The sequence below is a fragment of the Phoenix dactylifera genome, chromosome 9 (assembly GCF_009389715.1).
Source record: "Phoenix dactylifera cultivar Barhee BC4 chromosome 9, palm_55x_up_171113_PBpolish2nd_filt_p, whole genome shotgun sequence".
Lineage (NCBI taxonomy): Eukaryota > Viridiplantae > Streptophyta > Magnoliopsida > Arecales > Arecaceae > Phoenix > Phoenix dactylifera.
Window position 1 is genome coordinate 20,222,439 of NC_052400.1, and position 23,539 is coordinate 20,245,977.

The 23,539-nt window shown below is 42.9% G+C and overlaps 1 protein-coding gene across 12 annotated transcripts in view; it reads left to right on the top strand.

The window, feature by feature from the left end:
- The window catches only part of LOC103710274 (K(+) efflux antiporter 6-like), a 34,265-nt gene extending 10,936 nt beyond the window's left edge, over window positions 1-23,329 (top strand). The window contains exons 10-22 of one of the 12 annotated variants that reach the window (XM_039130389.1): window positions 7,656-7,724; window positions 9,421-9,498; window positions 9,683-9,771; window positions 12,362-12,464; window positions 12,595-12,648; window positions 14,102-14,197; window positions 19,970-20,175; window positions 20,262-20,339; window positions 20,927-20,971; window positions 21,236-21,328; window positions 21,418-21,430; window positions 21,517-22,809; window positions 22,936-23,329. In XM_039130389.1, the coding sequence (XP_038986317.1) occupies window positions 7,656-7,724; window positions 9,421-9,498; window positions 9,683-9,771; window positions 12,362-12,464; window positions 12,595-12,648; window positions 14,102-14,197; window positions 19,970-20,095 (615 nt within the window). In that variant the 3' untranslated portion in view covers window positions 20,096-20,175; window positions 20,262-20,339; window positions 20,927-20,971; ... (2 more) ...; window positions 21,517-22,809; window positions 22,936-23,329. Of the gene's footprint in view, window positions 1-7,655; window positions 7,725-9,420; window positions 9,499-9,682; window positions 9,772-12,361; window positions 12,465-12,594; window positions 12,649-14,101; window positions 14,198-18,887; window positions 19,052-19,969; window positions 20,176-20,261; window positions 20,374-20,924; window positions 20,972-21,235; window positions 21,329-21,417; window positions 22,810-22,935 lie in introns of those variants that run through there. The other 11 variants (XM_039130383.1, XM_039130384.1, XM_039130382.1 and 8 more) reach the window with 11 other exon arrangements.
- Window positions 23,330-23,539: the final 210 nt, after the last annotated feature.

Below are 23,539 nucleotides of genomic sequence, written 5' to 3' on the forward strand. Positions count from 1 at the left end.
TACGGTCGACCCTCGGGGCATCCCGACCTTAGTCGAGGAATCGTGTGCCAGGTCGACGTGTCTGGGGACGCTCTATCGACCCGCAACGCTTTCCGAGGTCGAGGGAGTTTGGGACTCTACGGTCGAACCTTGGGGCGTTCCGACCTTAGTCGAGGAATCTTGCGCCAGGTCGATGGGTCTGGGAACGCTCTATCGACCTGTGACGCTTTTCGAGGTCGAGGGAGTTTGGGACTCTACGGTCGAACCTCGGGGCATCCCGACCTTAGTCGAGGAATCGTGCGCCAGGTCGATGGGTCTGGGAACGCTCTATCGACCTGCGACGCTTCCCGAGGTCGAGGGAGTTTGGGACTCTACGGTCGAACCTCGGGGCATCCCGACCTTAGTCGAGGAATCGTGCGCCAGGTCGATGGGTCTGAAAACGCTCTATCGACCTGCGATGCTTTCCGAGGTCGAGGGAGTTTGGGACTCTACGGTCGAACCTCGGGGCATCCCGACCTTAGTCGAGGAATCTGAGGATCACAAACGACCCGACATTAGAAGAGATAATCATAATCATTGAAAAGAGACGAATCATTATAAAGAGGAGACTGAGTCCATGTTCCTGATTGCCTAGAACCCCTTGGGGTTTCATTGGTAATACATCCGTAGATTCTCGGAGTTTCAGCTTTGCGGAATCGGAGTCCCTTCGAGAGATTTCAACTTGTATGCTCCGGGTTGTTGTACTCGGGCGATCTGATATGGCCCTTTCCAGTTTGGGGCGAGCTTTTCCTGCTCGGTTGGCTGAGAAGCCTCGGCTCTCCTGAGGACGAGGTCCCCCACTTTGAAGAGTTTGGGCTTGACTCTGGAGTTGTAGTATTGGGCCATTTTTTGCTGGTACCTTGCCATGCGGACCCGGGCGACCTCTCGTATCTCTTCAACGAGATCTAGATTATTCCTGAGTCGAGAAGAGTTAAAGTCGGGGTCGTAATGCTCCACCCTTGGAGAAGGGAGTCCGATTTCCAGCGGGATGACAGCCTCTGTGCCATATGCCAGGTTGAAGGGGGTCTCTCCTGTGGATAATCGGAACGTAGTCCGGTATGCCCAGAGGACGTTGTACAAGTCCTCGACCCACTGTCTTTTGGATCGATCAAGCCTAGCCTTGAGTCCCTGCAAAATGGTACGGTTAGTTACCTCAGTTTTCCCGTTTGTCTGGGGATGGGCGACCGAAGTGAAGCGGTGGTCGATGCCGAGCTCGGAGCAAAATTCTCTGAAGTGGACGTTGTCGAACTGCCAGCCATTGTCGGATATAAATATACGGGGAAGTCCGAATCTGCAGATTATGGACTTCCATATAAAGTCCCGCATCTTTTGCTCGGTAATCCGGGCCACAGGTTCAGCTTCAACCCATTTGGTGAAGTAGTCGATGGAAACGACCAAAAGTTTTCTTTGCCCGGTGGCCAGAGGAAAGGGCCCCAAAATATCGATCCCCCACTGGGCAAACGGCCAGGGGGCGATAATTAAAGTTAGCGGGGCCGAAGGTCGGCGTTGGATGTTGGCGTTCCGTTGGCACCGGTCACACTTCCGCACAAAGTCCGTCGCATCCTTCTGGAGCGTGGGCCAGAAATATCCTTGCCGCAGGATCTTATGGGCTAGCGCCCGACCTCCCAGGTGATTTCCGCAAATTCCTTCATGGACCTCTTGGAGGGCATAGTCCGCCTCCGAGGAGCGGAGACATCTGAGGAGAGGGGAGGTGAACGATCGACGATAGAGCCTGTTTTCATATAGGACATACCGGGAAGCTTGACGCCTGATCCGGCGGACCTCTATCTCGTCACGAGGGAGGGTTCCGTCCTGGAGATAGCGGACGAACCCGTCGATCCAGCTTAACTCGAAGTCGATGCACATGGTTGGTTCAGGTTCCTCCGTGCTGGGTGTCCGAAGATACTCGAGCGTTGTCTCCTTGGAAAGCTCGCTCATGCGGGAGGTCGCCAGTTTAGACAATTGGTCCACCCTCAGATTCTCCACTCTGGGAATGTGCTGGATGCTGAAAGAGCCTAAGGCGGACGTGAGTTCCCGCACTTTTTGGAGATATTTCCGCATCGATGGCTCTTTTGCTTCAAAGTCTCTCTGGACCTGGCTTACTATCAGCTGGGAGTCACTGAAGGCCTTCAGATCTTCCACCTTCAGTTCCTTCGCCAATTTGAGCCCAGCAATGAGCGCCTCATACTCTGCCTCGTTGTTTGAGGCCGGGAACTCGAGGCGTAGGGCTTGCTCGGCCACCACTCCATCCGGGCTGGTGAGGATGAGTCCAGCTCCGCTACCCCCTGAAGTCGAGGACCCGTCTGAATATAGGACCCATGGCAGCCTCGGGGTTCCCTCCATAGATGCAGACGGTAGCTCGGGGTCGTCTGGCAAGGTACATTCCACGAGGAAGTCGGCGAGTATTTGAGCTTTAATGGCCGGCCTGGGCCGATATTCGAGGTCGAACTCCCCGAGTTCGACCGCCCACTTGGCAATCCTCCCCGCACGACCTGACCTCTGCAATATCTGCTTCATAGGCTGGTCGGTCAGTATGACTATTGTATGTGCTTGAAAATAAGGCCGGAGTCTCCGAGCAGAGATGATAAGGGCAAAAATTGTCTTCTCAAGTTTAGAATATCGGGTCTCAGCATCTCTGAGGACCCGGCTGATGTAGTAGACCGGCTTTTGGAGCTTGTCCTCTTCCCGGACCAGGACTGAGCTTACTGCGATCGGGGAGACGGCCAGGTATAAGTAAAGAACTTCGTCTCGCTGAGACTTGGTGAGTAGCGGGGGAGAGGCCAGAAGGCGCCTGAGCTCTTCAAAGGCCTGCTGGCATTCTTCCGACCACAGGAAGTCCTTTGGCCGCTTAAGGATCTTGAAGAATGGGAGGCAGCGCTCAGCCGATCGGGAGACAAATCTCCCCAAGGCGGCAACCCGTCCGGTAAGCCGCTGCACTTCTTTGACTGTCCTTGGAGGCGTCATCTCTTGCAGCGCTCGGATTTTCTCGGGGTTGGCTTCAAGTCCACGCTGGGTCACTATGAAACCCAGGAATTTGCCTGAGGTAACTCCGAACGCGCACTTTGCTGGGTTGAGCTTCATTTGGTACCTCCTGAGCTTGGAGAATGTTTCGTTGAGGTCAGCTACATGGTGCTCCGCCGCTCGGCTCTTCACCAGCATGTCATCCACATAGACTTCCATATTTCGGCCGATCTGGTCCTCAAAAATTTGGCTGACCAGCCTCTGATATGTGGCTCCAGCGTTCTTCAGCCCAAAAGGCATCACCTTGTAACAATAGGTGCCCTTGTCGGTGATGAAGGCCGTCTTCTCCTCGTCTTCTGGCGCCATTCGGATTTGATTGTATCCCGAGAAGGCGTCCATGAAGGTCAGCAATTGATGTCCTGAGGTGGAATCGACGAGCTGGTCGATGCTTGGAAGGGGGAAACTATCCTTCGGGCAGGCCTTGTTCAGGTCAGTGTAGTCCACGCACATGCGCCATTTTCCGTTGGCCTTCTTTACGAGGACTATGTTGGCGAGCCAGTCTGGGTAGGAAACCTCCCGAATGAAACCAGCCTCAAGGAGTTTATCCACTTCCTCGGCTGCGGCTCGTTGTCGTTCCGGGACAGAGCCCCTCTTTTTCTGTTTTACAGGTCTGCTGGTCGGCTTCACCTGGAGTCGGTGGACCATGACCTCAGGGTCAATTCCTGGTACGTCGGCGGGCGACCAGGCAAAGTCATCAGCATTTTCTCGCAGGAAGCTGATGAGGTGATCCCTCTCGCGGATGCCAAGGCCGGAGCCGACCTGCACAGTTAGCTCGGAAAAATTTTCTCGTAAAGAAACTTGAACGAGAAGCTCACCGGGCTCTACTTGCTTCTTCCAGAGGTCGTCCCTTGCATCCAGGGTTTCTACGGGTAGCGAGGGGCCCGTTGCATGAGTTGGCGCCTCAGTTGGTTGCTTCACTCTGCGGGTCGCCATGTAGCATTGCTTGGCAACCAGCTGATCCCCGCGGACCTAGCCTACTCCTTGGCCGGTGGGGAATCGCATGAGTAGGTGGCGGGTTGAGACCACGGCTCGGAAAGCATTTAGCCTTGGCCGCCCAAGGATAGCGTTGTAGGCTGAGGGTAGACGGACCACAAGAAAGTCCGTCCTCACAGTGCTTTCCTGGGGAGCGAGGCCGACTGTAACAAGAAAGCTGACCTCGCCCTCGACTGGGACCGAGTCTCCGGTAAACCCGACCAGTGGGGTATTAATTTTCCGGAGCTGTCCTTCTGGTAACCCCATTTTTTGGTAGGCATGGTAGTACAAAACGTTGGCTGAACTTTCATTGTCAACTAGGACACGTTTTACATCAAATTTATTTACAATCATGGAGATGACCACAGCGTCATCGTGGGGGGTCTCAACCCCTTTCAAGTCTACGTCCGAGAACGAAATGACTTCAGCGGTACGCGGGCGCTTCAGGGAGGTTCCTTCTTGGGCTGATCTTCCTGCTGAGGCTCCTCCGATTACATTGATGGTGCCGGCGATAGGCCTGTTGTCATCCGGATTTTCGGACGGTGGGGCATTTTCTACTGGCCTTCTTTCCTCACGTCGGTTCCTTACGAACCGATTGAGTACTCCGCGGCGAATAAGCGCCTCTATCTCATCCCGGAGCTGAAAGCAATTCTCCGTGTCGTGCCCGCGGTCTCGGTGGAAGCGGCAGTACTTCCTGGGATTGCGGGGAACTCCTGTATCCCGCATAGGAGGCGGAGGTCGGAAGAAGTCCCGACCTTCGATTTCCATCAGAATTTCGGCCCGGGGAGCATTGATAGGGGTGTAATTCTCGTACCTCCCCGGGTATGTCCGAGGCCGCGGTGGGGACCTTGGCTGAGGCGGGGTCCTCCGTTGAGGCTGTCCTCGCTGTCGAGGCGGGCTTCTTAGTCGGGGGAGGTTCTTCTCTCGGCGGGGGATCGGTTTCTTTGGCGGCCGCGCTCCTCGCGGCGTTTCTTCTGCTTCCTTGAGGCTGGTTCAATCACACCCCGCCTGGAGGCGATAGCCTCCTCGGCCTTAGCGTACTTCCGAGCTCGGGCCAGCATCTCGGTGAAGTTGGCCGGGAAGCTCTTTTCGATAGAGAAGAGGAATCGATAAGAGCGAGCCCCAGTCTTTAGAGCCGACATGGCTATTGACTGGTCCAGCTCGCGGACTTCCCACGTGGCGGCGGTAAAGCGGTTCAGATACTCCTTGAGGGATTCCCCCTCCTTCTGCTTGATATCCAGGAGGGAGTCCGACGTCCGTCGCTGGCTTCGGCTGGCAGCAAAATTGGTAGCAAACTGCCTGCCGAGTTGCTCAAAGGAAGATACCGTGCTCGGCTTTAGCCCAGAAAACCAAAGCCGAGCTGTCCCTCGAAGAGTCGCCGGGAAGGCCTTACAAAGTACGGCCTCTGAGGATCCTTGCAGGGCCATGAGAGCTCGGTAGCTCTCCAAATGGTCGAGGGGGTCGGTGACTCCGCTGTAGGGCTCCACTTGAGGCATCTTGAACCTCGTGGGGACCGGCTCATCCTCGATCTGGCGGGAGAAGGGGGACTTGGTGGTAAATTCAAAATCTCCCTCCTGTCTTGCCTTCTTGCTGTGGAGCGCTTCGATCTGGCGCTCCAAGTGCTCGACTTTTCTGTCGAGCTCCCCAACCCGAGGAATCGTCACCGTGGTTTGCTCCGGCTCACGGCGGTCTGGGGCTGACTCGGCTTCAGAGGGTTGGGGTCTTCTGTTGAGACCTTCCCCCGGCAGCTCTCTCTGGGGGGAGGCCCGCCCTTCGTTGTTGGCCCTGGAGGAGCCATGAAGATTCTGGCTTTGGAGAATCGGGCCGTTGGGAGGAAACTCCGGCAAGATCTGGGCCTGTGGGGGGAGCGTTGGTAAGGCCTCCTCGCGCCGCAGACCTTGGACGGCAGCGGTCAGGGCCTGGACTTGCTGCACCAGGGCATTGAATTGCTCCGGCTGGACTTGAGGAACCGGGTCAGCCGGAGTAGGCGAATTCTGAACGGAGTGTCCAGGACTCTGTGGGGGACGCCGGAAAATGTTAGAGGCTCCCTTACTTCTCAACTTCATGATCGCGACTCGGGCCCTTCCTCTAGCGCCAACTGTTGCTGGAAATTGAACCCGGGGGCGGTCGTCGATTGAGGAGGGGGAGCGGTCGGTGGACATAGGAGAGTGGCGGTCCGTCAGCGAGCGGCGTCCTCCGTCGGGATGCCTGCAGAAAAGCCGGTGGCCGGGTTTTCCGGCGCCGGCCCTCCGATGCTTAAGTCAGAGGGAGAAACTGTGTTTAAAAGAGAAAGGAGAGAAGTTTTTCAGAGTTTCGTCTATCCCCTCCCCCCTTGAGAAGCGAGGGCCCTCTTTTATAGGGAGGTCGGATTACCTGTGATGTGATAGGACGAGACCGTCGTACGACTCGGCATGTTGCTTGGACTGGCACACGATCAGGTAAATCATTGCATTGATGTCGGAGGTGAGGCCGTCGTACGACTTGAGCTGGCACGCGATCGGGTGAATCATTGCATTGATGTCGGAGGTGAGGCCGGGGTCAGAGACTTGTCACGGCCGACAGGACCCTGCTAAGCTGGTTTGTCGTGGAGAGCTGAGGATCCGTAGATAATAGGAGCCATGCGCATTAATTGTTGAGTGAGCCGGAGATGCGCATTAATTGTTGAGTGAACCGTGGGTTTGCGGAGATCATGCGTAATAAATGCTGGGGCAGTGGCAGGATATGGCCCTCGGCCGGACCTCGGAAGGGTACGGCTGTGGTAGGTGGGCGACAAGGACGGACCTCCGAGGTCGGAAACTCTCCAGGTCGGACGTTCCGAGGTCGGGCGTTCCGAGGTCGGGCGCCGACCTTGGTCGTCCAAGGTCGGCAGCCATGCGGTCTTCTAGCGGCGAGGTTACTATGTTCTGGGGGGAAAACCGCATTCCCCAACAACTATAATATACAATATTATATTAATATATTATAATAATATTATATTACATTACAGTAATTTTATACTATATCATATATTTATGTATTAATACATATTATATTTTATTATACTCTGTTGTATAATACTATACAATGTCCTTTATGGTCATTTTGTCATACCAAAAGTACTTTCTCAGTTTGTTTACCAAACATATATTAAAGTTCCACAGCACTTTAGAAATGTAGTTACCAAATAGCAAATAGCTTTTTATAGAAGCTCTACTTCAAAAAGCTCTATTTTCAAAAACTCTACTGCCAGCAGCTTTGCCAAATGGGGCCTTAGTATTGTTGACATCTCATGCCTAGGATATAAAGATTAGTACCATAGGCTTTGTGAGTTAAATTTAACACATCTATTTGTAAACTAACAATGATTACTATCAATAGAAATAAGGGCTTGTTCACGTTGTCCGCTTAGTATTGTTGACATCTCTTGCCTAGGATATAAAAATTAGTACCATAGGCTTTATGAGTTAAATTTAGCGCATCTTTTCAAATCTTTGGAATATGCAGCATTCCAGCTCGTTGCACATGCATCTTGTTATACATGTTGTGTATATATGCATTGAAAACATGCTCACCCATTGTTATCCCCTTTATTTTTCTTACGAGCATTCACTATTACTCAAAATGTGCGAATAATGACAAATTAAGCATGTTTTCCTCTATTGCAGTTATGTGGGGGCAAGACTTCTGAGGGGGTGTTTGTTGGCGTGTTCTTGTCTATGTCTTCAACAGCTGTGGTATTTTTCTAAATTTGGTTAGAATTTCATGATAAAGATGAGTTGGGCATTTATTTGCATTGATTTATCACCATAATCATTATTTAAGAGAGAACATGAATTTTGGTTGTGTGCGTGTGCACTATTATGAAGATGAATCAAACATTTCTTTCTTTGATATATGAACATAGTCAATATTTAAATAATAATATGGATTTTCTTTTTTAAGAAGTAAGATGGGGGGAAGTTCGACTTAAATCAAGGTGAAGGTGGGACTCGAACCTAGGTCAATGGTACCCAAACCCTAGTGACTTCATCAACTGAACTAGTTGGAGCCCTCATTATGATGAATAAATGTAGTATGATGGTTGTGCATATGCACATTTATGTAAATTATATATATATATATATATATATATATATATATATATATATATATATATATATATATATATATATATATATGCGTATATAATGATGATTCTTCCCATACTTTGCTGGATCAACATTCCTGAAGAAACTATGATCATGGCCAACAAGAGTTAACCAATTTTTTAGTTGCTTTTATGGTAGAGGCACACTTACACTTTTGTTGAGGGTCGGATTTGTGCCTTGTGGTAGGTGGGCTTTGCATGCCCTTGAAACTTCTAAATACGAGAAGGTTATGATGAAAAAATGCAACTGTAGCCCTACTCAATTTCCAAAATATGAGTATGGAAGTCCTAAAGTTTCTTGCAGGCTTATGTGCACAGGTACAAACAAAGTTGTCGACATGAATCTTTTGTGCAACCGAATCTTATCCAACAGTATGTATGTGGAAATCTCAAAGAGTCTGTCAAACCGATATTGAGGTTTGTTTGGCTGGCAACTAGTTTGGTACGGTATGGGTCTATCCTGTAATATGCTGCAGGGCGTACTGAAACATTGAGAGAGAGGGAAGAGGGAGAAGGAGAGGGAGGAAGAGAGAGACGGAGGGGGAGAAAGGGAGGGGAAGAGAGGGTGAGAGAGGGAGGGGAGGGGCTTATCACGCATCGATCGACATTGAAGAGGAGCGAGATGAGCGACTGAGTAGCGACGATGCACACTGTGGAGCTTCGAAGCTCCGATCATGGCAGAAGAGAAGGGGGGGGGGGAGAGCTTGAGAGAGTTTTAAGGGATCGAACTGTCCTGACCACCCCAAGTCTTTGGGTTTTGGACTGCCCAGTTTGGTGTACTTTGCTCTAGAGACTACGCCCCTTGATTTCTTGCCTGGGCTTTACCTTTATGTAGGCTTCAGCCTGTTTCAGCTTGGTTACTTGGTTTAGGGTGGGCTTTCTTATGATATAGGACTTGGAGATGTTCGATAGTCTTCTACGCTAATATATCTCTTCTTCGCGGAACCTTGGAGGGTTGCTTCCTGTTTCGTGAGCCTAAGCTATCTAATTAAGGAGGTAAGCTCCCTTCATTCCAATTAACTTTCTAGGCTTGATTGTAGGCTCCTTTCTTGTTAGAGATGCCTTTTCAAAAAGTCTCGCACCTGTTTAGAGGGTTAACACCATGCTTTGACCATACATTTTACTCAATATGATGGATCATACCTTGAATCCACAGAGTTGTCTCGTATATGTGTAACATGGATTTTTGTTTGGTTGATCATTTGTTAGGGACTACCTCTCAGTCCTGAAGCACCCGTCATTCAGAAACTCTAATGGAACGTATATGTGTGATTGATGAACAGGTTTTGAAGTTCTTAATGGAGAGAAATGGTATTATTGCCCTTCATGGTCAAGTCACAGTTGGCACCCTCATACTCCAGGTAATATGTTTTCCACAACTGAGTCCTTTGTGTTTCACACTTAGGTGCAAGGCCCATGATATTTTAAGTTATGGATACACTGTTACAAATTAAATTCAAACGGTCATGGGATAGATATCTCTTTGAAATTGTTGACACATTAGAACTATATATCTTGTCTTTGAATGAAATTTCTACACTGTAGGATTGTGCTGTTGGCTTGCTCTTTGCACTACTTCCAGTTTTGGGTGGCACATCTGGTGTTCTTCAAGGAGTTATTTCAATGACCAAGTTGTGAGTGAAGCATCCTTGTTTACATCTTTTTTTAATTGCTTAAGTGATTCTTTTAGAAGATTCTTTATGATACTATTGTCTATAATATACTGAGCACCTTCACCAGCACATTCATCTTTCTGAATCCTGAAGTTGACATCTCTTAATCTTATTATATTGATTTTTAGAGCTTGAATGGTTGGGTGAGATTCATCTTAATTCATCTTAAAATGTGTGTGGTATAGTCAGCCATTACTATCTATTTTGCATTGTCCTTGTTATGATGATTACTTCGCATTTAATTATAGCAGAAATGGTAGCCTTATTACATAGGTTTGTGGTTGTTGGGAGCTTTATGTACTTTCATGGGATAAACTTGTTTATTTGTTAATTTCTTTGATGAGATTCTTTATCCAAAGCTTATTATTTCTTGCGAGACAAATAATTTTGTTTAAGATTAAAACTTATCAATTTCTTAAGAATTCAAAAGTTCAGTAGGTTTATAATAACAATGGCATGATTCATCATTGTTACTTTTTCATGAATTATTTTGAATGTGTATCCATTCCCAGTTTCTAATAGAAGAAGAAACCCCAATGTCATACTTGCAGCTGGCTGTAGAAATATCGCAGAGTTGACATGGATCCTCATTTAGTTACAAACAAGGTTTGAAGTACTGCAATATAGGATCCTGCTGGTCCCATGTTGGTATGTTACTGCAGTACAGTTTATCCAAGGTTTGAAATATCACGGTGCGGTATGCTAGGGTATGCCCTTAATACGACTTGGTGCGGGTTGTATCGTAGTGCAGTACAGTTGGTTTTTCAAACCTTGCTTACAAACCTATTGGTATTCTGCCCCTTTTGTGCCCATAAATATATATGGATACTTTGAAACCGGTGATCTCATCTTGCTAGGCTTGTAACGAAGCTTTGAAAATAATTTCTTTTGTATCATCACCACCGCTAGTTTCAATAGAATTAAACATGGTTATCAAATCTCCTTGGTCGTTCTGGGCATTCACCTCTTTGAAGGCCTAGGCAAAGTGCCTATGCAGAGAGGTAAGTACTAAATTTTAGAATTCCTGTAAATTAACAAAATTGTACATTTGCATATGTAGTCATGTATTCTTATTAAAAAGCACACCAAAGAATGTCATATTAGTATATAGTAAAGTTGCTAACTATTTAAGCAGTGTAATGATGAAATCTTTGATTCAAGTACTCGGTGTTGCTTATTAATTTTTCTACTAAGTGATTTAAAGCACTTAAAGCTTCTTAGGGACATTACATGCTCAAGCGACAATTAGTATCTAAAGCTGTGTTTGGTTTTGGAATAAGGTAATTGTGTAAATGGATTAATTTACTCTGATCCTTCTTTACTCTGGAATAAATTACTCTACCATGTAGGCTCATTCCAGTTTAAGTGCAAAAAGTTGCTTTACTTCTTGAAATGCCTAGTTTATGGCCAATCAAGACAAAACAATTCTTTATCTACAGCAAACCGAGCAGCCAAAAGAAGAGGTTGAAAACGAAGTACCAAATCCTACAACGAGGATGATATGCCTGTTCTCCACGCAAAAGAAGTGGTTTATTATGGGACGTATAAATCCTCATTTGGCAAGCATTACTATTTACGCTACCATTGATGTTCTCTCTTAAATAACCCTAGCTTAGACAACATCAAATACAGATTCTTGTTCATAATTTGCCATTCTTTCTGATAACTGGTTGTCAACCTAATGTCTCCCCTCCACCCTTTTTATCAGGGCATGGAATTGGGAGTAATGCAAGGATATTCAATAGATTTCTTCCTAAAAATCATCTGCAATCGCTAACCTGTTCGGATAACATGTGGCTTGGAGCAGAGAGTCCTCCTAAAACTCTTCTGCCTGCAGTTCTAATTACTTCTTTGCTATCTTTCCATATTTGAGTGATGATGAAGATTGCTTCTGAAATTTAGTACCGATATCCTAGCAACCTTGAAAAGGTATTCTTGGGGTGCTCATGCCATATTATTCACTCAATTTTGCTCGCTAACCTTTTTACTGTTGGAACCCTTGTGTGAATTCGAGCTGTTGCTGTTAAATTTGACAATTGTAGGAACTCTTAACTGTATCTTAAATGATAAGTGTGGACTCTTATTTATCCAATCGGATTCAGGGACATATCTATTGTGCTTGATAGAAGTGGGTTATAGTTATGGTCTGTACTAGTGGCACATATTTTTTACCACAATAAATGCAAGAACTAGTAAGATTTTGCACTTTGTAGGTCCATTAGGAACTTCAACTCATGTGAAAGGATGGCATGTCAAGAACTTCTAAAATGGTAGATTCGAACAAGTAAATTGAAAGCTGCCACTGCCCATTGGGCATGTCTGGTGAACTTTTTTTTAGTAATCGAGGTATCTAATACAACTTCAAAGTATTTATAGTCAGTGTTGTAGGTTAGAAATGCACAACATGGTTTCACTAGAAATGCATCTTCAAATTTTTTATGGAGCTAAATAGATATTTAATTGGTCAATCTCTTTCTGTTTCGCTAGATTCTGCAAGTGCTTTAGCTAGAGATTTGTGTTGATAGCTACAACTGTGGAAACCTTTCCCCAGGTTGATTTTGCTATTAACGTTCCTGGCTGTTCTATCCATACTATCACGAACTTGTGTGCCTTGGTTTCTCAATCTGATGATTAGTCTTTCATCCCAGTCCCAGGTATATTGACTGCTGGGCAGTTTTTATGATACGCAAATTTTTCTGTGCAGTAATCTTGTTAAATATGTCTTCTTTTGCACACGAGTTTCATGTTGCATTTAATGTTCTGACTAGCATGTTATTTGTGCAGACCAAGGAACTCTATCAGTTGGCATCTGTTGCATTCTGTTTACTTGTAGCATGGGTTTGTATCTGGTGACTTCCAGTATTTGGCTTCCTCTATACCTTTCTGCCTGTACCTTGAATAGTTTAAGTTGTATTGTATACATTTCATGTTACATTGTCAATAGTTTTATAGAGAATTAGTACTTAAAATTAAGATGTTTCTCAATAAAATTATAGTTTTCTTCTAAAATCTAATACATTTCATAGTGCCAAAACCTAATTAATTGATTGTAGCTTTTGTAATTTAGAATTTAGTTGTGTTATTTTTTGGTTTTTCCCCAACTTTGCTTTAAAGGTAGTGTGGCTCAGGACATGATACCAGAGTTTGCTTTTCAAGAATCAGTTATGGCACTTTCAGGTTCCGTAACCCATCATATCTTTCTACATATTCCCTGCTGCCTTGTTGTGTTCTACAATCTTCAAAACGAAATTTCTTTCCTTTGCTTTTTCTTTTTTCTTGTTTCTGTAATTTTTTTAAAAAAATTTGAATACAGAGCCAAAAACTTCAAGCACTGGCTCTATCTGGAAATGTTGATACACCCTTCTAAACCAATATTTTCTGGGGTCTTACACTAATAGTCGTTTATCTTTTTTATCGTCCATAATATTTGTGATTCTTGAGGACAGACCTTGAATTTGAGCAAATAGTTTTGTCTGTATATGAAATAAAGTTGTTGAATGCCTTGAAAGTTCTCTTTACCTGCTGGGTGGCAGTTGGAGCAATATGCTATCTATGGTTGAGTAAATGATGTGGCTGGACTTGGACTTTAAAATATATTGGGAGCCAACATCTTTATTGTGTCATATCATTAGAGTGAAAGACTTAAAGAACTGATTTGGCTATTCTAACATGTTTGTGAACTAGGATATACGGTGATCTCGCAATAAAACATTTAGCTGATTTAGGTTTTCTAACTTCTCCTAAAAGCACCTTTTGAGTTTTTCTTCTTGTATAAGCCCTTTTCAGATGATATTACTAGACACTTTTTTTTAAGGAACTACTTTTTCGCACAAAAGCACTTTTGAAGCAGGACCAAAATGTCCTTAAAACTCTTATATACTTGAGAACGAAATGGATTATCACTCTAGAGTGTGGTTTGAATAAGAACCTTAAAATGATTTTATAGAAAAGTTTCTCTCCATCTGCAAGGGTGACAAAGGATTGATATATTATGTATGGTAAACAAATTATATGATTAGAATTTATGACCGTATGTCTCTCTCTTTTTTTTTTTGATGATATGAGCATATATTTCTCAGCCTTACTCATCAGGATATCTGTTTTCTTTTTTTTCCCTCAGGTATCAAATTAGATATGAACTTTAAACTCTTGTAGTTTTTGATTTTTGAACTTGATTAGGCAATTTTTTTACATACTGGGAATATTTCTTATGTAATCTGTATAGCATCCAGCTAAACAAATTCATAATGCTCTTACCATAATAACTTTTATCTGGAATCTTTCTTCTCAGTGTAGTGACAAGTTGGGCCTGAGTCTTGAATTGGGTTCATTCGCTGCTGGTGTGATGATATCAACAACTGATCTTTCACATCATACCCTTGAACAAGTTAGACTGTTTTCTATTATAAACATCGTTGATATTCCTGATGATAATACTGATTTATTTCTTATATTGTTGTACATTTTGTTCATCTGAACCTTGTGTAGGTTAGCTGTTAATAGGCATAATTACCAGGAAAAAACAAGATATTTAGGTATTGGTATGCTTGAACTGAGACTTTGTTTTGCTGTTAGTTACATCTTTGACCAAACTGCCAGAGTAGGATGGTACGAGCAGTACCAATGTTACCATACTGTTCTGGCAGAAAATGGCACCAGTATACAGTGTCGGTACAAGATGCAGGCTAGTACCATGTGTCGGTACCCAGTATTGTACTGTTTTGACAAAAAATCGATACGAGGACTGATACTGGTTTTTAAAACCTTGTCTTTGAAATTTGTCACGGCAACTTATCAACAGGAACATTAACTGCTTGATACTTTCTCTTGATATATCTGAACTAGGATCCACTTGAAAATAAAACATTAGACGGAAGCTTTATAGGCAGTAGTGAAACGAATGCCCACTAAGTATGTCTACCAAGCGACATATTGTATTGTTCTTGCTTGATCTTCTGTCTTATATTTTTGATATATAATTGTTTGCACCTGCATCTATCTGCACAGGCTCCTTAGATGTTGGGCGTGCAGAATGTTCTTCCCTCTGATGTTCTAAAGCCACTTCCATTTATTCTAGAAGCTTCAGCTTCTGGCTTGTCAGCTGAATCCTTTAATAACGCTCACATCTCCAGCACTTTCAGTTAGCACTGTCAGTTTCTGTTGATTTTCCTCCATGGTTTCTCAACATTGATCAGTGCAAACATTTGGTTTTGAACATAAGCTGGATCTTGGAAACAAAGAGTGATATTGCCTCTTATATTGGTCAAATATCTCAAAAGTCATCTAATACCTCGGTTTTATTTATGATGATTGGGCTCAAACTTTGTTTGGATCCATTTTCTCTGGTGAAAACCATTTGTCCAATCTAGATCTCATGATCTTACGGCTCTAGTTTTTACTTGAGCAGGATGAAGACGTGATAAAGTAGAAGCGCCTGTTTCAAAAATGAAACCAATAGATACATGTTTCAAAGAAAATATTAATGACTTCATGAAAATTAATAATTCTTTAAAATTCGTTTTCAAACTTCATTCTAGTGATTAATATATTCTAGTATTTCTGATTATCTTATACAGCTTCTACAAATCTATAATGTATGAAGTACTGTATTGTAAACTTCTCTGTCTAGGATACTTGGCAATATTACTTTGAAAAGACTGTATTTTGATGTCCGTGTGTCGTTGTCTAGAATGTTACTTTCGTTTTTTTTGTACTTCCAAAATGCATCAATTTTGTGTTATCACATCCAACTTATTGTGCAACATAATTAGCAAATTAGCAGGGCAAAAGCAAATGGCTTTGCTTACTTTTCACTATTCAAGGGAAGAAAAATAAAAGAAAAAAAAATTGGCAACAATGTAACATATTATCAAACTATCGATTCTTCAGTTAAAAGCTATAGTCATCATAAGTTAACATTTACAAAAAAAAAATCCAATAGAAAAAGACGAGATTTTTAGAAGTCAAAAAAGAATCCAAGCAAAAACAAAGAAAATAAGATGGTATCTTCTTAATGCTTGCATTGAAAAAATTTGGGGGCTTAAGATTTCATAAGCGTAGCCTGCGAGGCCACCTTATTTACTTATCTATAACATTATGCATAAGGAAAGGTGAATAGTGAACATGTACAGTTGGGATTACTGATGTTACACTTGCATAAAAGTTTCTGTGCAAACATCTATGAAATAACATTATCCTTTATTCAAGGCCCAACATTAGGTGAATGTTAGAACGATCTTGCTAGGAAAACTAGGATAGGAAATTGGAAGGCAAAAGGAAAAAAAGACAAAGCATAGGGTTTTGCCTGTTCAGAAAGGAATGTATCTAGGAGGGAGAGGGGGTGGGGAGCAAGGTTTGTTGTATTGGTGTATATACTGTACATAGCATACCATAGTGGTACTGAACCAAAACTCAGTGTGGGGAGCATACTGAGTCTCAATATGCCAAACTGACTGACCCCCATACTGGGTGCATTGACATTATACCAGCATATTATTAGTATGGGGTACAATACCGAGATTGCGAACCTTGGGGTAGAAAAGAGAGAGAGAGAAGCAAGAGTTTGGACCCAATTGTCAATTGTAGTTTAGGTGACAGTGGTGAAGATTTTGATGGCTGCAAGCTTTGTTGGCAAAGGTGTGGTGTGGAAGGAGCAAAGGTGTGGCGTGGAAGGACAAAGGGCAGGAAAGGAGGCAGAGGAGGAGAGTGTAGAATCTTTTTTCCAACAACACTTATGTGTGCACTGGGGGAGGGGGTGGAGTATTAGGGGAGGTGAATTTGGATGAGTAGGTTGGGAAATTTTTTTTCTTCTTCTTCTTTTTTTCTTTTTTTGGGGAGTTTTGTGGAGTCTTTTGGTTTTTTTTTTTTTGGTTGGGGGGGGGGGGGGGGGGGGGGGGGGGAAGGGGGGAGGAGGGGTGTTGGTGTGGAGGTGAGAATTTCTACAGTGATGAAAATTGAAGTGAAGAGTTGGCGACAACCTCCTACGATGGATATGGTTGTTTAGGTTGCAACAATAATGTGGTCAGAAATGTATGGGTAACAATCATTGGAAAAGTTGTGGATGAGTAGAAGGTTGAGATGATTGTGATGCCAAAGTTATGGAGGCGACGGGGAGGGCATATGGCACCTTTAAGTTGGTGTTCCAATTGGAATGTGGGAAGGAGATGAATTCTGTAGGAATAGATGGTTCTGTCAGATACTGATATTGGAGGGAGCCAAGGATGAGGCTGGCAACAAGAAAAAATTTCCTCTTAGACGTATATTGGATGCAGGTAGGGTAATGTGAATAGCAGGGAGTAGGAAGATGTAGGTGGAGAGTAAGCAATGAAGAAAGATGGGTACCTGAATTGAAAGACATGATGGATAAATTAAGGTGTCTGTACATGTATGGAAGTTTAGGATGTAGTGAGAGCAATGTGAAATAGCAATGCCACTTAAAAAGTTTAAAGTGGGGAACTGGCTATCGGGACAATGGGGTATTAAGGAGGCAACAAGAAGGGCATGTGGCCATACCCGTCGGTGACCAATACGATACGACATAGTGAACCGGTCATCTAACCGGCACACCATTTTCTTTTTTATTTTTTATTTTTTTTGTTTTTAGTTACTATTTTAATAAATGTGGTTGTTTAAACTCAAGATTTTGATATTGAAATACAATTAATGCAGCCACTTGTGAACCATTGGCTACTATCTTATTTAGTGTTTGTTTAATTACTCTTTTACCGGCAAATACAATTTAGGCATTAGGTTTGGCAACAATGGCATCTCCCGACATACCAAAATTGGCTGTTACTCCATCAATTGTAGGAGATGTAAGGATTGATGCATAGAATAACTTTTTATTTGAATGCTGATTATATGAAGCAGAAGATATTTTAGCCATTTGCATCAAACTCAAACTTTTTGCATGTGCGCTCCTCTAGAAGCTCACACGATAATGATAGGTAGAGATTGATTAGTAGTATAATCAATCAAATGGGTGATTTTCTCACCTATTACGGATCCCATGCTGCCTCCTAAGAACTGAAAATCCATAACTCCAATTGCTATGGGAACACTATTTAATTGATCTATGCCTGTTTGAATAGCTTCAGTTAAGCTTGTCTTTCTTTGATAAGAATTAGTATGATCTCTATGGGGTTACTCCTCTAAATGAAATTTAATGGGTCCATAGAGACCATATCTTCATCCATAGGATCCCAAGTTCTTGGATCAATCAAAAGTTTGATTTTATCTGAACTATTCATTTTCAAATGATATCCACAGTGTTCACAAATATGCCTTTCAGACCTATATATAATTGAATGCATGAGTGCATATAGTTGAATATACCTACAATATAACAAATGGACTTAAAGTACAAAATATGTACAGGCTTCAAGGATTTTGTGGAGTGTCTGTCTATTGCAGATGCTGGGATCGTGATCAGAGTCCAGACCTAGGATATTACTCCAACTTTTTAGGCAATCTACCACATATCCCTGCATCCCCCTAATCTGCGCTTGCTGGTTAGTCACCTTGATATTGATCCTCTATCTGATATGGAATAGGCCATCCAAATTTCGCAATAGAGCAAAATCTGTCCTATAAGCTGTCTGGGGCTGTGGAAGGTAGTAGCCACTCAAATATGATGCCTCAAATGAAGAATATTCATGCAGGTCATAGCCTGGCTATGTGAAACACAATTTGGATATCGATACATCTAGGGACCCTACTTCATGTAAGGTCATTTGCAGTAGTAGGGCCATGTCTTGAATGATCTCGAGGAGTACATCTTCTATATGCAATTGTATTCTTGCGAGTTCTACCAAATCATGCACTTTGCCTGTGTGGCATGATTGAACCACTTCTTATTGGTGAATTGAATACCACGAGGTTGTCATATTCATGCATGCCATGTTTGTTGCCACCTTTCTGGCCATCAAATGCATCATCGCTCGAGCTATCATTTTCATCATCATTGGGCAACCAATCATTTGAGAGCTTGTTGGTCTCGGAATCAAAATGTGCAGACTCCTCATGCCCTCCCTACAGTGGAATTGTAATACCCTTTCTTTCTCTGATTTGAGGAGCAGCTTACACTAGATGCCTCTACTTGGCTTTGTTGGGTGGCTCAACTGGACCACTACCTTGAGTGCCTCTACCTGCCTGACTATAGGATTGGAGGTTCAGCCTTAGCATCCTCGGGACTTGAACTAAGAGATCTGTCCCATTTGTGAAATTCAACTATCTGTGAAAGGTAATATTTCTATGTTTGCAGGTTAATTGAGAAAAAAATATTGCATGCACCATATCAATCCTGTAGCATGGTGTATCATGTTTTCAATGTGTTGCTGATATCTACGCCTGCTAGACATTGGAAGGAAGTTTTCAAAAGGGTGGGTTTGCTTCTTTTTTTTTTTGTTGTTGTATTAGGTAGTCTAGAAAGGGATAAAAATTGGAAATATTTAGATATGGCTTGACCAAGAAATATAAAATAGAATGTCGATGCACAAGCACATGCATAAAAGGCATTTTCTGGGGCACATTATTTTGCACCTTACTTTGTGTGTCAGTTCTGTGCTGACAAATAATGGTCACATCACCCTGAAGTTTGGCTGCCACGTCTGGTTTTATCATGGTAGTGTTGTATCATGACTACATTTCTCAGATAATAGTGAAAACATAGTTGTCATACATCTGCCTGAGCTTGATAAAGCATAAAAGGATCAAATATCTTCTGCTAAAGAACCTCTCCACATGTTGATGGCATGGTAAGAAGGGAGAACTTGTGGATTACTTGTCGACTTCTTTGCCAACTGTAAATAGGTTTAAGTGATGCACCACTGGCTCCATGTTCCTATGATGCTGTCCTTGTTTGGTTAAAAAGCAGACATCTTTGATCACAATTTTGACTTCTCATGACTGCTGGACTTTATTGGTTAAGTATACACATTAGCCTCTTTTATGTTGTAGAGCAAATGCAATAAAAAAAAATGATGTGCTGCAATTTGACTCTTTCAGGGCTATTAAGAATAGTTCATTACTAAAGCTCATTTTATATGATGTTTTCATTTGCTTTTTTCTCATTACATTTGTTTCTTAACATATCTTATTTATATTAATGAAGCAAAAGACCTTCATATATAATAATTCATTATATGTTCTCTTATTTCAGGTTTGTTCTTTCTGCAGATCGAACCCATTCGTAACTTCTTTGCTGCTCTTTTTCTTGCTAGCATTGGAATGCTTATTCATGTCCATTTCCTCTGGAACCATGTGGATATTTTATTGGCAGCTGTAATTTTGGTGATCATTATAAAGACCATAGTGGTTACAGCGGTTGTCAGGGGATTTGGCTACAGTAACAAGATATCAGTTCTTGTAAGACTGCCTGTCCTGGTTGTTATATTTACACTATGACTTGTTCAATATTTATTTTTAACCTTATCTCACTGTCACTTTTGTAGGTTGGCATGTCTCTGGCACAGATAGGAGAATTTTCTTTTGTTCTTCTAAGTCGTGCTTCAAATCTTCATCTAGTTGAGGTTATTACATCAATTTTTAATTCTTTCTTAGTAAAGCTAATGTGTCTGTACCTATATTACTGTAAAAGAGACTAGACTATACTGTGATTCACCAATGCTGCCACTCATTACAAGGAATGTTATCTGGACAGTCCATGCAGAATAAATGAATCAACACATTCCCCAGTCCCCACATTTCCTAATCAGTTATGGCCCCCTTTTGCTATGGGGCTTAGAGCCCAGCACTCTCTTATGGGTCCCACTGATCAAGCTTCAAGCATTCACGTGTTGTGGCAAATTAGTATAATGGAGCTAGTTGCTGCAATATGTTATGCCGGTCGATTGAGTCCATTCAACTTCATGAACTTGTTTATATTCTGCAATAATTTCTCTGTTGAATCTTGTATGATATTCATGGATCAGATACAGAATAGTGCTTGTTTTCTGGTAAAATTAGTGCTTATGTTTCTAGTGTCTTGTTCAACTGGTCCATGTATATATGAAATTGATTGATTTTTACGGGGTAAACTGCAACTGCTGCTAATCTCATGGCTCAAGTGTCTTGTTCAACTAGACCATCTAACCAGAAGTTTGATTGCTTTTCACAGGGTAAACTATACCTGTTACTGCTGGGGACAACTGCTCTTAGTTTGGTAACGCTTGTTGCCCTTTATTTAACCTATTTGAAACATGTTACATGGTTAAACTTTGAGTAGGTGTAGTGACTACTGCTAGTAGCATGTTTGATGGTCTAGTGAAGGCTTTCTTCTTCTTCTTCTTCTTTTTTTTTTAACCATCACTTGAGACTGTTCATCTTGTATGAGGTGAATATGTCTGAAGTAGAACAACTATCTTCTTCTTTTTTGACACAGGATATTTCAGATCCTCGTGTTCTTCACTATGAGATAATTTTGCAGGTAACCACTCCATTGCTGTTCAAATTAATCCCTGCAGTCATCCATCTTGGTGTTCTGATGCGATGGTTCTCACCTGACAGCAGTCAAATGGAGGTAATGTTTCATGTTCTTGAAATCACTAGTTGTGGTGCATGCTTATGCAAATTGATCGTGCGTAGTGTATTAATTAGTTATATTTCCAGATGGCATATAAAGGTGAGCTCCTTCGTGCAGAGAGTGCTAATAAACGCGTTAACATGATGGTCCAAGGCTCTCATGATTCATGAAAATGAAAATTTCAGGAAGTACATGATGCGAATTAGAAATAGCAGATACAGCTACAAGCTTCTTGTTACTTACACGATTCAGGCAACCAAAGGAGATCTGACTGAAACCATGTTTTGTTAAAAAAAGTTTTAAAAGGGAAAAAGAATTACATTTTGTCTTTGTTCCATGATCCAGACAAGCAGGAGTTGCTGAAAGGGGGAATTAGAGGCCAAGGAAAAGATTGATTCCATGGAATTTTGGCACATGATTTCTTTGAAGCTTGGTCCTTGATCACGTTGCATTGCTTCAACTCACATGCAGATTTTGTGTGAAGTACTTTGTGATGTATCTTGATTGATTGACTGTTCGAACTTGGAATTCCCATTGTAGTCTCTGAACAAATTGTAGAATGTCAATTGATCAAGGTTATTTGTGGGTGGCTCATTCATCTGGCTTTGCTGATCATGCTTTCCATAAAATCAGTTACTTCAGCAACTTGTGGAGGTTCTCTCTGTTCTCTTGATTGGTAGCAGCTGGTGAAACAGCATCCTTGAAGAGCCCCGTGAACCAGTCTTTCAGATCGGGTGCAATCACCTGAAGAAGTTGCGAATTTTTCTTTCGACTATTAGCATATTTTTTTGGCACCTCCTTCGCCTTTGGCAGTGACAATAAATCCAGGGAAAGTTTTAAAATGATGAGACCTTGGAATGCTTGTGAGGCAAGTTTTTATCAGCTTTCGTTCACCTCTTGGCATTTCTATTTTGGCCACAACTTCAGCCTTTGACAGTGATACTTAACCCGGGGATGCCTCGACCTTGGAATGGTCGTGGGACAGGTATTATTGGGAATTTGTATGGTACATCAACATAACCGAGGAGCTACCAGAATTTAGTTGATGACGAGGCTGTTCATATTTTTCTTGCTTTCGAGTCCAGCTCCTTTCAATTTCAATGAGTTGTAATCAGGAGATTCATGACTCTGGGAGGTTAGGAGTTGAGCGTTGTGACACCCTCTGGAAAAAGATCATGGCGATGCAGGTGACTCAACACCGCCAGCCTCCTGCCTCCGGCCACTGGCATGTGTATTTGTGAATCCTTATTTCTTCTATACAAGATTCGGTGGGAGGATTATCTACTTCTCTACCAGAGAATATAGCTGAATACATCCAGATAGATGGTTTTTGAATAATTGAATGCGTAGTAGCGTAGGTGTATTACATCAAGGATTTTTTGCTTAATGCTTGAACCAGATGCTATAAAAGAGACATCCATTTGGAGACCTCGTGATTATTTGGAGGAAAGTGGTTTGCACGGATATTTTTTTGTTAGGTAAGGAGACCTCGTGATTATCTAATGATAAAGTGCTACCTCTGTATTCTCATTGAATGACTTATTGTTATCGTGCTTATGGTTACATCATCCCTGTGATAATTTTAACGTCAGCTTTTCTTTCAGAATGTACTTGTTTTGCCACCAAACGTGGTAATATGTTCTCATCGCCTCTTAGTGTGGGTAGTTCAAACGCTAACTAGCGGCTACGTTGCAGACTCCATCCTCGAACATCACATCGGAAAGAAGAGAGAACATCAGGGAGGGCGCCGGAGATTGATGATTATATTTCCAGAATGGTATGGGCGTATCAATATGTTGATTTCTCCATGCAATTATAGGTGGTCCCTTGCGACGTTGGAGACGTGGATTTGGAATCCACAAGGTTGGTAGTATCGACCATTATGGCTAGATCCGTGCGCGGACACCTCATCTTGACAGTTGACAGGTACATTTCATAAAGGACAGTGGTTGGCATGTCCGAATCCTTCAAATCTTATTAAATTAATTTGGTATAGAATTATCTATGTTTTAAATGAGATAACGGAAGAAACACGGAAGTGTCTTGGTTTGTCCGTTAGAGGTCAATCAAAATTAGTGGTCCCAAGGTTACGCATGCCCAACGATTCAGTGGACATGGGAGCCCACGCTAAAAACTGTGTTGATCGCCCCCCCCCCCCCCAAAAAAAAAAAAGCCCTCATCTTCTTTTTTTTTTTAAATTTCCCCCGC